The sequence below is a fragment of the Danio aesculapii genome, chromosome 23, assembly GCF_903798145.1.
Source record: "Danio aesculapii chromosome 23, fDanAes4.1, whole genome shotgun sequence".
NCBI lineage: Eukaryota > Metazoa > Chordata > Actinopteri > Cypriniformes > Danionidae > Danio > Danio aesculapii.
This window is the reverse complement of record NC_079457.1, coordinates 19,835,338-19,849,871: the sequence shown is the minus strand read 5'-3', so window position 1 is coordinate 19,849,871 and position 14,534 is coordinate 19,835,338. Positions and strand designations below refer to the sequence as shown.

At 32.8% G+C, this 14,534-nt stretch overlaps 1 protein-coding gene and 1 long non-coding RNA gene across 3 annotated transcripts; both read right to left on the bottom strand.

Moving 5' to 3' along the window:
• Window positions 1-4,450: 4,450 nt before the first annotated feature.
• Window positions 4,451-6,111, bottom strand: LOC130217633 (uncharacterized). Of its 2 annotated transcripts, XR_008835887.1 has the most exons (4): window positions 5,943-6,111; window positions 5,402-5,494; window positions 5,201-5,295; window positions 4,451-4,820 (listed from the first exon to the last, which is right to left on the bottom strand). It is a non-coding gene; the product is annotated as an uncharacterized LOC130217633 (long non-coding RNA). The 2 variants fall into 2 exon arrangements; XR_008835886.1 differs by having other exon boundaries at window positions 5,402-6,085.
• Window positions 6,112-9,246: 3,135 nt separating this feature from the next.
• On the bottom strand, window positions 9,247-14,534 carry tmem107l (transmembrane protein 107 like). The gene is made up of 6 exons (XM_056449615.1): window positions 14,379-14,534; window positions 14,167-14,259; window positions 14,007-14,074; window positions 10,727-10,827; window positions 9,655-9,751; window positions 9,247-9,541 (listed from the first exon to the last, which is right to left on the bottom strand). Exons 2-6 carry the CDS (start codon window positions 14,251-14,253, stop codon window positions 9,472-9,474), a joined length of 423 nt encoding a protein of 140 aa, XP_056305590.1. The 5' UTR covers window positions 14,254-14,259; window positions 14,379-14,534; the 3' UTR covers window positions 9,247-9,471.

Here is a 14,534-nt window from a genome sequence, read left to right as displayed (position 1 = left end):
TTTTGGTCCATATTGACATGATAGCATCACGCAGTAGCTGCAGATTTGCAGCAGTGGCTGCACAGCCATGATGCGAATCTCCTGTTCCACCACATCCCAAATGTGCTCTATTGGATTAAGCTCTGGTGACTGTGGAAGCCATTTGAGTACAGTGAACTCATTGTCATGTTCAAGAAACCAGCCTGAGATGATCCACACTTTATGACATGGCGCGTTATTCTGCTGGAAGTAGCCATCAGATGATGGGTACACTATGGTCATAAAGGGATGGACATGGTCAGCAACATTACTCAGGTACACTGTGGCATTGGCATGATGCTCAGTTGGTACACAGAACTGCCGCTCACTGGATATTTTCTCTTTTTCGGACCATTCTATGTAAACCCTAGAGATGGTTGTGTGTGGAAATCCCAGTAGATCAGCAGTTTCTGAAATACTCAGACCAGCCAGTCTTGCACCAACAACCATGCCACGTTTAAAGTCACTTAAATCACCTTTCTTTCCCATTCTGATGATCGGTTTGAACTGCAGCATATCGTCTTGACCATTGAATTGCTGCCATGTGATTGGCTGATTAGAAATTTGTGTTAACGAGCAGTAGGACAGATGTATTTAACAAAGTGGCCGGTCAGTGTTTGTCACATTTTAAAGAAATATACAGTTCTGAAGTCTGACATTGTTGTGGTTGTGTTGTAGAAACATATGCCTATTTATTTACGTAATACACTGGTATTCAAAACTTTTAGCATTTTTCCAGGCCCCAAAATGCTGTTATCATATAAATATTCAATCAAAATACATCTTTAGTTAAGAACAGTGACATGTATTTATGAAAACTGACATTTAAAAACTTGTTTGCCTACTTGCAACCAACTCTATCCACTCTTGAAAAAAAAGCATGCAGCCTTAAATTCAGTTTAATCTAGTTGACTCCAGTCTCCATAATTCAACATGCGGTTAGCTTGCAGGCTCGCCCTAAATGTTATGCCATTGCTGACATTAAAATGGACACATTTGATATCTCCAGCTTGTTTGATTACCATGGGAACCAGCAAATTCAGACCGGCCCCAAAACAACCAGAGGCTGATGAAGACAAATGTGCAAAGCCACGTTGGCAGAATTGCTTTCTCGGTGAGTGTGATCGGCCACGCTCGAGAAGGCGGAACCAGGAGTTGTGATTTATCGTTTCGTGTTGTCCCAAGACCACCACTGTCTGCTGCCTCTCCGTGCCTTAATTACCCCGACCGTGTTTATTAGAATAGTCACACTACCTATAATACATCATGGCTGCTGTGGGAAGCGAGATGGCACTTTTCTGTGTGAGCTTCTTACTTGAGCACAATAAATATTTCGACAACATTATATAACAAATATTAAAAGACCTCTTGCTATTTAACACATTAAGTGCACAAAGTTAGCAAGGTCATGACTTAATACAGGGAACACAAATATAGATGGAAAATTTATATTCATTCATTAAGCTGAAATGTTATGTTATTTAAATGTTATAAAATGATATGATGTTATATTTTATGTTTGTAGATGATTAAGTTGATATTTTTAGAAATATGTTCTTCATCGATCAAAACAATAATAAAAACATCTTTAAAGTATAAAACTAGTGATTAAATATAAAAGTAGCCTAAATAGCATAAATATTTTGTTTTGCACAATTTAACATTAGCAATAGTATGTTGCTAACTGTACAATCCACACATGAACACTAATGACTGTCCACTGATCTACTCAACTGACACAAATTATCTGCTTAATGTCACCATAATGATGAGAGGTGAACTTTATTAGCATGCAAGTATTAAAATCTATACTGCAGGGTTTTTTTAAGAAATGTTTTGTCACATTATGCAGTCAATATATGTCTACCATAAAGCTTATTAACATTTGGAAAGCAGGGTTCACAAAAACATCTATTTTCTCGCTAAATAAATGCTAATTGGCATCGCTAAGAAGCGAAGAAGTTGCATTAGCATACGTGCTAGCGCCCTCTACTGTTCATGTTTGGCTAGTGATATTAAAAAACAGTACTTTGGTGTGGTAAGGTGAATACACAAGAAAGTTAAACTACTAAACACTACAGTAGGCTACAATTCTGCTAACTTTTAGCATTTAGTATTATATGAGAAACCAGTCAGTCTGTCTATTTTCCCACCCAACGATGCTCTACGTGAATTATGGGAGTAGCTAACTTTCATTAAACAGTGAACAATTAGTCAGATGTCTTAAAATATTGGGTACAGTGAGTATAATATACCACTATAATATATATTATATTACAATTAATTATATTAGAATTGATAAATTGCTTTCCAGCAGACCATACTTGTAGCCCCAAAACTCAAACAAGCCTTTCTGCAGCAATATAATATTGACTGAGACAAAGATTAAAACACCTCACTCTCAGTTTTCATTACGGATATGGACTATTTGTAGCAGAACCTTATTATTTTAAATGATTTGTTTCAGTTCTTTTGAATGGAAGTTCCCCAAACTGGAAGTGCAACCCATCTACAGTTGTCACATGCGGAGAAAAGTGGAAGCTATCCCTAAAAATCTCATAAAATCCACAACAAAACTTCAGTTAATAATCGTCACCGTGTTTATTTGATGCTGTCATAAGACACTTCTACTTTTTTATAATACTGGAGAGTGAAGTATGGTGTGGACACTACCTAATAGCCCTGTAGAAGATGGCAGAAGGTCCCGGCACAATCGCCGGAAGTGGCGTTTTTTGTCAAGATGCACCTCCATTTAATTTTAATTATCTAGCCAGAGGTCAGTGATGTTGTTGGTGTCTAGTTGACACTAATTGGCCTAAGGTGAAGAGAGCTTTCAGTGTGCGACAGACAGCAGAGGGGTCAGCAATGAGGTGGGTCGCGGCAAACGGAGACAAGGACGAAAATAACGATGGGGAGCAAAGCGTGCCGATAATATGTGTGGAGACAGTTGCATGAGCTGCCGAGGAAATAGGGCTGTGTACACAGAGAGAGTGGAGCTCATTAAAGACAGGCCGATGCAGCGTCTTGGCTGAAGTTGCCTTATTGATTGCTATGGTTTATTTAAGTTAGGACGAGAGGTTGGATTATTTAGAGGATATGAGGGAAGTTTCTTGGAAATGGAGCTATTGATTTTGTCCAAGAAAATCAGGGTACATGAATAGGTGCCACCAGAGATGAAATGGAGAGCTGGGGTTTCACTTACAGACAGAGAGATGGTTTTCAGCACTGGCTTTAATTGCATTCCTTCTGTTCAGGAAAATAGGCCAAAAATAACTATTTCAACCATATTTTTATATAGATCAATTTACACAAAAAATTATATTACAAAAAGTGTAAATGTCTTTGTTAGTTTAAGCTGACTGGAAAAATTCATTTGATTTAAAAAAAAATAGACAAGATTTTTTAGTGTACATTAACCTATATTAGTTTTTGATCGTTGATCTTTTAGTTTTTTTTATTAATATTATTTTTATGTATTCTCTATTCACATAAAAAAAATATGTTGCTGCTTGTTCAAACTACCTCTTTAAAATATGCTGAAACAACACAAACATTGGGGATTTTTTGGAACAACTTAATTATTAATTATGTTCAATCCACTTAAATCTGTCAAGTTAGCTTAATAGATTTGTGGTGGGACAACATAAATTAATTGTATGAAACCCTGCTTTTTTATAGCGCATCCATCAATTTATTTATCTACTATCTATCTATCTATTAGGGGTGGAAAAATATGTTTTGTGCAATAAATATTGCGATACGTCTCACAAAAGGTCCTGAATACCTTTAACCACTTTCTGCGGAGAATAACAGTAATCAGGTACAGAAATGCAAGAATCACAATGCTTTTCTTACTTTCGTTTCTAGTTGAAATATCAAAAAATTCTTAGATCAAGTAAAAATATTGTTTTGTTTTCAAATTCAGCAGAAATAAGTGGAAATTAAGGTTTTCAATAAAACAAGCAAAAATATCTGACAAGGACTAGAAACACACTGTAAAAAATCTTATGTGCTATTTACAAAAAAAAATTGTGGTAACACTATTGCACGTATTATTTTTAAGTAAATTTCAAGACTTGATTTTTTTTAGCAAAAACCACTTGAATGAATCATGTGAAAATTACTAAATGTTTTGAGTGATAAATGAAGATTTTAATATTATTAGCGGAATGTGCTTTTATAATTTAAGCAAATCCACCACCATTTACTCATATTTATTTTTTTTAACAAAAACCACTTGAAAGAATCATGTGAAAATTACTAGTTTTTTTTAAGTGATAGATGATGATTTTAATATTATTAGTGGAATGTGCTTTTATAATATATGCAAATAAATCACCATTTACTCAAATTTATTACTGAAAATTACTCATTCATAAAATGTAAAATATATAATGTATAATGAAAAACATACACAATACATTTAGGCCAAATATCATTTTATTACATGTTACACTGATAACAAAATGGTACAATATGTTAAACAAATCTATATAAAATTTACAGCAATGCTAATCTCTGATAAAAATTCCTTTATCCATGTCATGGAAAAAACTGACCTGTCAACTTTCCTTTGTAGGAATAGTCACATTTTAGACAATATTTGACAGAATTTGTGTATTGCAAACTTAATATTCGTTTCTTTGTAAGTGATTTTAATTTGTGGAATATTTGTATAAATCCAGTTCAGCGATTCTAGATTTTCCAGGCTAGCCATAACTCACTTATCCTCCAAGACAATGCAGAAGTCCTCATGGTTGGTCATCCCTCTGACAGACAGCAATTCTCTGTGCATTCCCACACTGTAAAATAAACATTACGTTTATTATATTGAAATTATGCAGTTGTACATTTCAAATGTTTAAGGTTTACTAAAACACATTAAGGAAATATATTAATGAAATAAACCATTTCTTTTTATATCTGTGAACAGTAATTCTTTATAATGTTTGAGTAGATGTTGCTGACTGACACAAATACACAAGTATTTTGACTTATAATGGACAGGGTGTTTAAATGTATACTAGTGTACAGACATTTACAAAAACAAACCATGTTTATACAAGGAATAGTGCATTCAACAGTGTAATGCTTGAGCTATATATTTTTTTGTAAGCATGCAAAAATATAAAATGCAGTTTTCCGAAGATCATAAATATCTGAAACAGTTTGAGACACTTACATTGCACTCCTGGATGAGCTCTTCCTCTTATTCATACAGATAAACCAGCAACAGAGGACGACATCTCTCGTTTCATCCCTGATTTAATGTGAGGTCTGATGCAAAAAAGTGTAGAAATTAGTAATAATAATAATAATAATAATAATAATAATAATAATAATAATAATAATAATAATACACAATTAACATTCTTAAAAATACCTGATGTATGGCACCCATTCTCTTTATCAAAATCTGCCTCAATAAACTGCTCCTCTTTAGTGGGAAAACACTGCAAAAGTTTTCTTCATTAAACTGAAAAATGAAGCAAACAAATATTAGTATTTATGTACAGTATTATATATAAACAGTTCATTACATTACATCAGCAATGCTGTAAAAGGAACCTTATGAAATGGAAAAGCACTAGCTGTACATAAACCCCATTGAATAGCTAGCTAACTTAGCTTAGCTTAGATTTACCACTTAACAAGCTCACTGTTGTTCATCTGCTTAACTGTTGCCTGATCATTGCTGTTAAATATTACAATGCAAATAATTTGTTCAACTTCATTATATAATTCAGAATGAACATTGAAGCAAATCAATTTCAAATAGGAATGGGTGGTTAAAACTACCCGTGTATCCCTATATACATCATATGGCAAAAACTAAGCTCCTGAACAAGCTTGAACAGCATGTGTCTTTCCTGAAAGAGCTTAGGTTATTTAAGACAATAAAATGATAAACTGTTAATGCTTACCTCTTAACATGCTCGCTGTTGATCTGCTCCTTCAAAATGTCGTCTGATCACTGCCGTTGTTGAGATTCAAATGCAAACATCTCAATCAAATCCACATAATTGAGAGAATTTTCTTAAAATAAACGTGAAGCCATCTTTCCTCAATTTTATTAGCTTAACTGGTTTCTCAAATTAAGCTTAGTAATTGCACTAGTTTGCTTAAAAAAATAAGTAAAATTTAAATCTTAGTTATATTAGCGAAATCTCCTTAATATTTTATAATAAATCCAGAATATCAATTTTTTAAAGAAAATATGCTCATTATTTTTAATGACCTCATTAATTTTTTTAATGAAAATTACAAGCCTCAAGATTCATTTTTTACAGTGCAAGACAAAAATACTAAGTAAAGAAAAACATTTTTTTTTCAATAAATCTTTGACAACTCCAAACACAAGTTTTAAACTCTTTAGAAATGCTCAGTCACAGGCCTTAAAACAGGCCTTAGAGTGATAAATTTCACTCTATTATGGTTAAACTTTGCTGTGAACCACATGTGTTTTGTGGGTCCTGGTAAACTATAATCCAGACTCAACATTGCATATCTTGTGAAGTGACTTGCAGATTTGCACACTGTAATATCGATGCTGTAACAATATATTGTGCAGCTATCCATCTATCTATCTATCTATCTATCTATCTATCTATCTATCTATCTATCTATCTATCTATCTATCTATCTATCTATCTATCTATCTATCTATCTATCTATCTATCTATCTATCTATCTATCTATCTATCTATCTATCTATCTATCTATCTATCTATCTATCTATCTATCTATCTATCTATCTATCTATCTTTCTGTCTGTCTGTCTGTCTGTCTGTCTGTCTGTCTGTCTATGAACATTAAGCTAAAACAAAGGTTTCCCCATTTTCTTTGGTAGTGTGCTTATGTTGTGTTATTGTAGTACAGTGTCACTGTTCATTTGTTTGTTTTCACCCATCTTAATGAAAGAGTGTGTGTGGTCTAGCTGAAGTCAGCTATGCTCAGTTCAGCTTGTACCTTGCAGGCTCACACACTCATCACTCCTGTGAAGGACTAACTTCTCTTGGCAGTTCTACAGCATATCAACAAACACCTTGATGTTTGGCTAAGAACATAACATAAATATGAATGTATCGCTGTGAGCCGATGGAATACATCATGCAGGGAATGGGGTTCACTTGAACTTTTCTCTTCTTACTGATGTTTTTTTTGGCTCACAGGTTTTAACTTTTCAAAAGGATTATTTTAGACTTGAATGGCTATGGCTAATATAGGATCCAGGCAATTATGCTTAAATGATAGAAATAAAAATGAAAATGATAAATTAAAAGATAAAAAAATTATATCTTTTAAAAGTTGCAGTGTGTCATTGACCTACAGCTCCTGTAATGCATTAAAAAAGGTCATTTTTTGGTTTTGGGGGTTTCCAACAACAGGATGATATGCAGGTCAAAAACACTTTCATTGTCTTATAATATGCATTTACTTTTACCTAATTATCCCAAAAACTCCCATATGATTTGTTCAGCGATTTATTTGTTCCCAAACCCCTCCTTTGCCTGAGGCTAATCTGTGCTACTTTTTTCAATGACCCAGTCTGTTGCGATTGGTCACGTTCAGCGCAAGACCGAGAGAAACGCGGCCGCATTTTTAATGTGGTTTTAGACGCGTTATGTGAATATAAAGAGTTAACTAGATACAGTAATTAAATTAAATTAAATACATATTTTGCAAGTTAGAAAAAACACACTAATCACACTTACTTACACTTGTGAGCTGGAGGAAGAAACTGATCCATGAACTGTACTGATAAAGTTCCTGTCAAGCTCTGACAAAGTCCCATACATCAATAGTTTTTTCTGATCTTTACTTTAACAAACGGCCAACGAATGCCTCGTTGCAGGGTAGATTATTGCAATAATCACCAGAACATTCACTCATCTTGAGTCATGATCAGTCACACACACCCACAGCACTTGAAGGGAAAGGCGCGCTCACGTTTTACCGGAACCAGCACTTCATATTTGGTACTGTTTCGTGTCAACGTCGATACAGGCAAAACATCCGGACAAACTACGAATTATCTCTGACTCTAATTTTTTATTTTTAAAAAATCGATCTCTTTTTAAACAAGGTGCACTTTTAATTTTAAACAGCAGCTGGATGAAGGTCATTTTCAAAAATCCATAATAGGAGCTCTTTAAGCAGATGGTTGGCAAATCTTCTGGAAGTTACAAATCTTTCACTTCCAGATGACAGAATGGCAACAATTTAAACATGATATTAGTTGTTTACTCACAAACAATTCCAAATGTTTTTCCCTACAGTAAAATAAATACAATAAAATAAATACAATAAAATTTATTGTAGATTGAAGGTTCACTTAAAAATGAGGATGAGTCATTAATGATAAAATATGTTTTTTAAGGAGCTAATAAACGTATGTCCAGAAATTCACATTTTTTTCTGGTTCATTAGGTATGGGTTTGAGTTACGTTAATATTTATTTTATTAACAAGTAACGTTTAATGTTCATTCCATAAAATGTCTTATTGTTATTTAGAGCTTTTTCTTTTTTTGACAATTGGTCAGAATAACAAATATTTTAATGTTATTCCATCCAAATACTGATTTTCTAACTCTTAATTTCTTTCTTAAACTCTTGAAGTTACAACATCGGTATTGGGTTGTCCAAACTTTAATGTAAATGTCTGAAAAATTGCTTCTTGTTTTGATATTTTAAATCAAAAAGCTTAGTAGTTTACAGAATTGAAATATAACTGCTTATAGTTTATATACTGAAAGCATCATTTATATTGTCTTGCATATAATTTTCGTTGCCTTGTACTTGTACATGTGTGATGACAATAAATTGAATCTAATCGAATCTAATGTACGGGTTTTATGAGGACATAATAAATTGAAAAATGTGAAGCAAATAAAGGTATCGATTTTCTCTTCACTTTTATGAAAATAGAAAATGTTTTAATTCATCTCAAGGAATTCAACATATTTTCAACATTACTGTATTATTTTATTCATTAGTATTATTATTATTGTATTTAGAAAAGCACAATAGCTTTGCCTTTAAAGGGATAGTTCACCCAAAAATAAAAATTCTGCCATCATTTACACATCGAGTTTATTGTTCTGTTGAATACAGAAGAAGATATATCGAAGTATGCTGGTAACCTGTAACCACGATTTCCTATTATGTATGTCAATGATTACAGGTTTCCAAAATTCTTCAAAATATCTTCTTTTGTGTTCAAAAAAATAAAACTGGTTTATAACAAGACAAGGGTGAGTAAATGATGGCAGAATGTTCATTTTTGGGTGAAATATCCCTTTAAGCCCTCACCCATAACAATTCAGCAACTCTCCAGAGAAGCATTGTGGAAAAACAGGAGTTTATTGTGCCAGTGAGTGAATGTTATTCTGGTACATCGGTCATGGAAAGAAAACATCCAACTCTCCCAAAGCAAGAGGGCAGATATACACTCACAAAGGCTTTCTCTTACATCCAAACACCACGACAACAATGACCATTTCATATATTGCTGGAATCACACTGAAATAGAGAAAGAAAACATGTTTCAAATATGCCAAAATAAAAGTGAGTTCATTAATAAGAGCATTCACATTTAAAGTTTTGCTTTGACTGTTAATCATTAACCGACTGACCTGCAGAAGGCAAAGATCCACCAGTAAATGCTGCAGGTCCATTGCTCAAACATGAAGAAAAGCAAAGCCACAGAGCCACTGCTGTGACATCCAATAGCTGAAAAGTGACGGTTAAATAAAATTCTCTGCTAATATCATGATGGCCATATTGTTGACAAACCAGACTTTTGCTACCATTCTTCCACTGGGAGTGTCTATAATGTCTGTCTAATTGTATTGATTTTTACTGCGTTTAGTTTTGGAAAGTAATAGTAAACATATCTTTTGTTGTGTTTTATAATACGAGGCTATGTTGAATGCTTGATTCTGATTGGCTGGTGAACATTCAAAGTTATGGCAATATTTATTTTTCAAGGAAACCATATGGCTAAAGTTATGGAGTCAATCTAGGGCCATATATACTTGCAAAATAAAAGAAAGTTTTGCAAGCAAAAAATAAAGTATTAAGCAAAAAAATATGCAAAGAAAATAAAAATAAATTTTGCCAACAAAATTAAAATACTGCAAAGAGGAAATTAAGTTTTAAAAAATACAAAATACAAAAAAAAAAATAATTCGTAAAGGCAGTGTTATAAAAATGTTCTGCAAATACATAGTTTTTTTTTTTAATTACAAATATATATTTTTTGCACTGCTTGATTTTTATTTGCAGTTCTTTTTTTGTTTGCAAATTTCATTTTTATTTCTCAAAACTTAATTTTCCCCTTTGCAGTTCTTTATTTTTGTCAGCAAAATAAATGTTTATTTCTCAATTTGCATTTATTTTTTATTTTTTTGCTCAATACTTTATTTTTGTTTGCAAAACTTTTTTTTGCAAGCATATATGGCCCTAGATTGACTTTATATACCAGGCAGGTCTTGACCACATTACAGCTGCATATCACTGTGTACACCCCATGATTTCAGGTAATTCCCTGTCAAAAATCTGAACAAAACAGAAGGCTTTGGATGAGATGTGTAAGAAACTAGTACTACACACACACACACACACACAGGAAAATAGAAAACAATTTATATGCATTACCACCTATATAAATAACATATAGTGATGATGTGCTACTGGTAAGGATACACAGAAGAGCTTGATTGTTGTTGAACATAGAGATTCCACAGAGAAACCCAACCAGCTCGATGGCTAACAGGCCCAGAGTCACGGATAATGCCACCACAAGCCTGCACTCCAAAAACAGTAGTTAGGACAGATTCATGAACAGGACTTACTTTATCTGACTCCATACGGCCTTCTCATCTACATATAAATATTGTAGAATTTAACTTCAGTCAAACAATAATACTGTGTGCTGTTTATGGGTTAAAAAAGAAAAGTCATCAAAAAATTTTAAGTATTTTGTTTCATAAATTAAAATGTGTCCTGTTTTTTAATTTATATTCGAGGAGCAAAAAATAATATGAAAAAATTATATTATAAGCAAAAAATAATAACAAACGATATTGTACTTTACAGAAAACACACACTATAATGTCTATAATTGAGGCAACAATAGTTTATACCCTAAAATCTTTTATTTTATTTGCTGACATAATGACTTTAAGTATCACAACAAAAGACAGTAATTAATTGTCTATTTAAATCTTTATGCTTTGACACTACTTCCAATTACTAGGTTTTACCCATTTGTCAGCCAAAACTTTTTGTATCATTTAAAATATACTTTGAACTCCAGGTTTAGACTAATTCAGTTTAATTTCTTACACTTGCTTTATTACACTCCATCTAGTTTACACAAATTTAGTAACAGTATTTCTCCCCTCTGCTTTAGATGTGGTATAGAAGGGTTTTTTTTGCATTCTACGTGGCTGTACCCTAAAGTGAAAGTGTTATGGATGCAAGTATGCAATATCATATCACAGATTCATGGAATTGATTTTCCATTGGATCCAGAGATATGTTTATTGGGCAATTATACAAATTCCTACCTCCAGCATAATCATGCTATTAAGTTTACTGAAATGTTTTTGACAATAGCTAAAAAATGAAATGGAAAACAAACATTAATGTACCAATTGAACTATGGATCTCAGAAGTTTGCAACTGTATACCATTGGAGAAAATCAAATATTCTTTGAGAGGAAAGGGTGAATTATATAAAAACATTTGGAATCCATTTTTGAATTGAACTGAAAACTGTGCCACGTGATTTGATTTGGGGGCAACACGGTGGTGCAGTGGGTAGCATGATTGCCTCACAGCAAGAAGGTCGCTGGTTCGAGCCCCAGCTGTGTCAGTTGGCTATTCTACGTGGAGTTTGCATGTTGTCACCGTGTTCGTGTGGGTTTCCTCCAGGTGCTCTGGTTTCCCCCACAGTTCAAAGACATGCGCTATAGGTGAATTGAATAAACTAAATTGCCCGTAGTGTATAAGTGTGAATGCAAGAGTGTATGAGTGTTTCCCAGTGTTGGGTAACTGCTGAAAGGGCATCTGCTGTGTAAAACATATGCTGGATAAGTTGGCGGTTCATTCCACTGTGGCAACCCCTTACTAATAAAGGGACTAAGCCGAAAAGAAAATGAATGAATGGTTTGATTTGACAAAATAGTTTTCCCCTATTGGGTTATACTGTATCTCCTCCCTTTTTTAACTTATTATTATTATTTTATTTCATGTACTGTGAGTGTGTTTTACTTTAGTTTGTTTGTTGCTTAGTTTCTATGTTCTGTATTGTTCATTTATGAAAAAGCAAAAAAAAAAAAATAATATATATATATATATATATATATATATACACTGATATTTTGTATGATCATTTGTTTTTCAAATTCAGAATAAATATTTTGTTGAATTTTTACATAAATCTATCTGTTACACTTGTTATACATATTTTTGTCCACAAAATGTTTTGCTTTTTTAAATAACATATTTTATTATATTTCTATGTATATACAATTCCATTATGGAAATATGATTTGATGCAAACACCAAAATGGGATGTCTTATCTTTGGCCCATTTTAAAAGTTTGTTTTAGGAATTATTTTAATCCATTAATGCATGTATGCAGAACACATGCATTAATTAACAGTAAAGATTTTTATATCGCTACTAAAAATGTTTGATCTCAAATGAATACTGCTATTTTGAACTTCTATACATCAAATAATTCCTGAAAAATATATGATAGTTTCCACAACACAATTTTGTTTTCAAAACTGACAGTATTGAAAAGTGTTACTTGTGAAGCATATTAGAATGATTTCTGAAAGAACAATCCTTCAGTGTAACATAATCTTTCAGAAATCATTCTAATCCAATCCGATTGATCTGATGACTTCTACTGCATCATATGAACGTATGTTGGCAAGACTTATATCACCCATACTTTCAATCAGAAATGGGGTAGCTTTTTACAGTATTTGGAGAGCGTGTAAAGGAAAAAGTGAAGAGTTGTCATTTTGGCTCACTGTTTTATTATTTTTTATTTAATAGTTATGTTATAATTTTGGTTTTGTTATTATTTTCATTATGATTTGTTTACATTATTTTCCTGAATGTTGATTTTGTATTGTGAATTTTTATGTTGTGTGGGATATACAAGTTCTAAATAAAAAAAGTTCAGTGACTAATATAAAGATTATGTGACACTGAAGACTAGAGTAAAAGATGCTGAAATGATATGCAGTCTGTCCAAATTTTTTGGTTGTGTGTATTGTGTACATTATATTTATCTATTTGTAAATCCACGATTGTAATACATCGATCTGTAAATATTACCCGTAGCTTTCCATAAGCACACTTGTCCCTTGTACAGTGCTCAGCAAATATAAGTACACCCCTCACAGTTCTATCTTTTAAATTAATATTTCAATAGGGAGCTATACAATATTATATTTGTGCATATATATTATATAAGTTAGTATTGAAGCCGAATCTGGAGCTTATCTACCAAAATAACTTACGATAACAGTCAAAAACTAGTACACCCAAATTTATATGTTATAGAAAAATATTAAATACAAATTTAAAAAAGAGGAAAAATCAAGAGAAGCAAAAAAATTTAAAAAATTTGTTTTGTAGGAAATGTTTAATGTTTAATAAATCTGTTTTGTTTAAATGCACTAAAATACACTGCCTATATTCACTGAGAAATGGATAAAATATTCATTTTCAAAATGGGCTGGACTCAATCAAGCTGAGTGAGCACTGTACCACTATACCACACTTGATGCTATCATAATCCTGGTTATACCCAGACTGCATTTTGTTGCCTTGTATAAGTCTAATGACAATAAAGTTAAATCTAACAAATACTATACTGTCTCACTACATGACTGAAACAATTATATTGTCATTTGGCCATGTAAAACAATGCAGAACAGAGAAAGTGTGTTTCCTCACCGTGTGTCCTCTGCTGCGTACTCTTCATTAGTGTAGTCGATTGGTAGACAGGCTCGGACACTGTACTCCTATAGGTCATTTCCACATTTAAGCACACAGCTGGCTGCAGTGGTGTTGTGTGTTATAAAAAATAATAATTACACACAAGAGAAGTTCTTACCCGAGACCAGAATATAATTATCACTATTACAAGGTGCGCGATGAGAGTGAGGAAACGGGCAGGCACCAGACTGCTGACCGCCGACATTGAACACTAGACACAGAAGAAAGACATAAGAGATTTAACAGTGCAAGTGGACATATGACTAAAAGTTTAACGTGTTCATCGTCACAAAACATGTGGTGTCTCAAAAATGGTGTATATTTACGTACCCGCTTTCTTAGGTGTTGAAACCTGATATTTCAATTGGTGAGCAAATATATAGATATGTTTCTATTACTGTATAAGTTATAAGGTTGCTATGCGTATAAGTTTTATAAAGCTTGTAGACTGTTATCGCTCGATGTAAGCTTCGGGTTGCTAGACAA

Bases quoted from the DNA above. Each gene is read 5' to 3' on its own strand.
- tmem107l (XM_056449615.1), bottom strand. From the start codon at position 14,253: ATGTCGGCGGTCAGCAGTCTGGTGCCTGCCCGTTTCCTCACTCTCATC. The intron at 14,075-14,166 runs GTAAGAACTTCT...AATGACCTATAG, and splicing joins TAATTATATTCTGGTCTCGG to GAGTACAGTGTCCGAGCCTG. The intron at 9,752-10,726 runs GTATCCTTACCA...GTCACTTTTCAG, and splicing joins CAACAATCAAGCTCTTCTGT to CTATTGGATGTCACAGCAGT.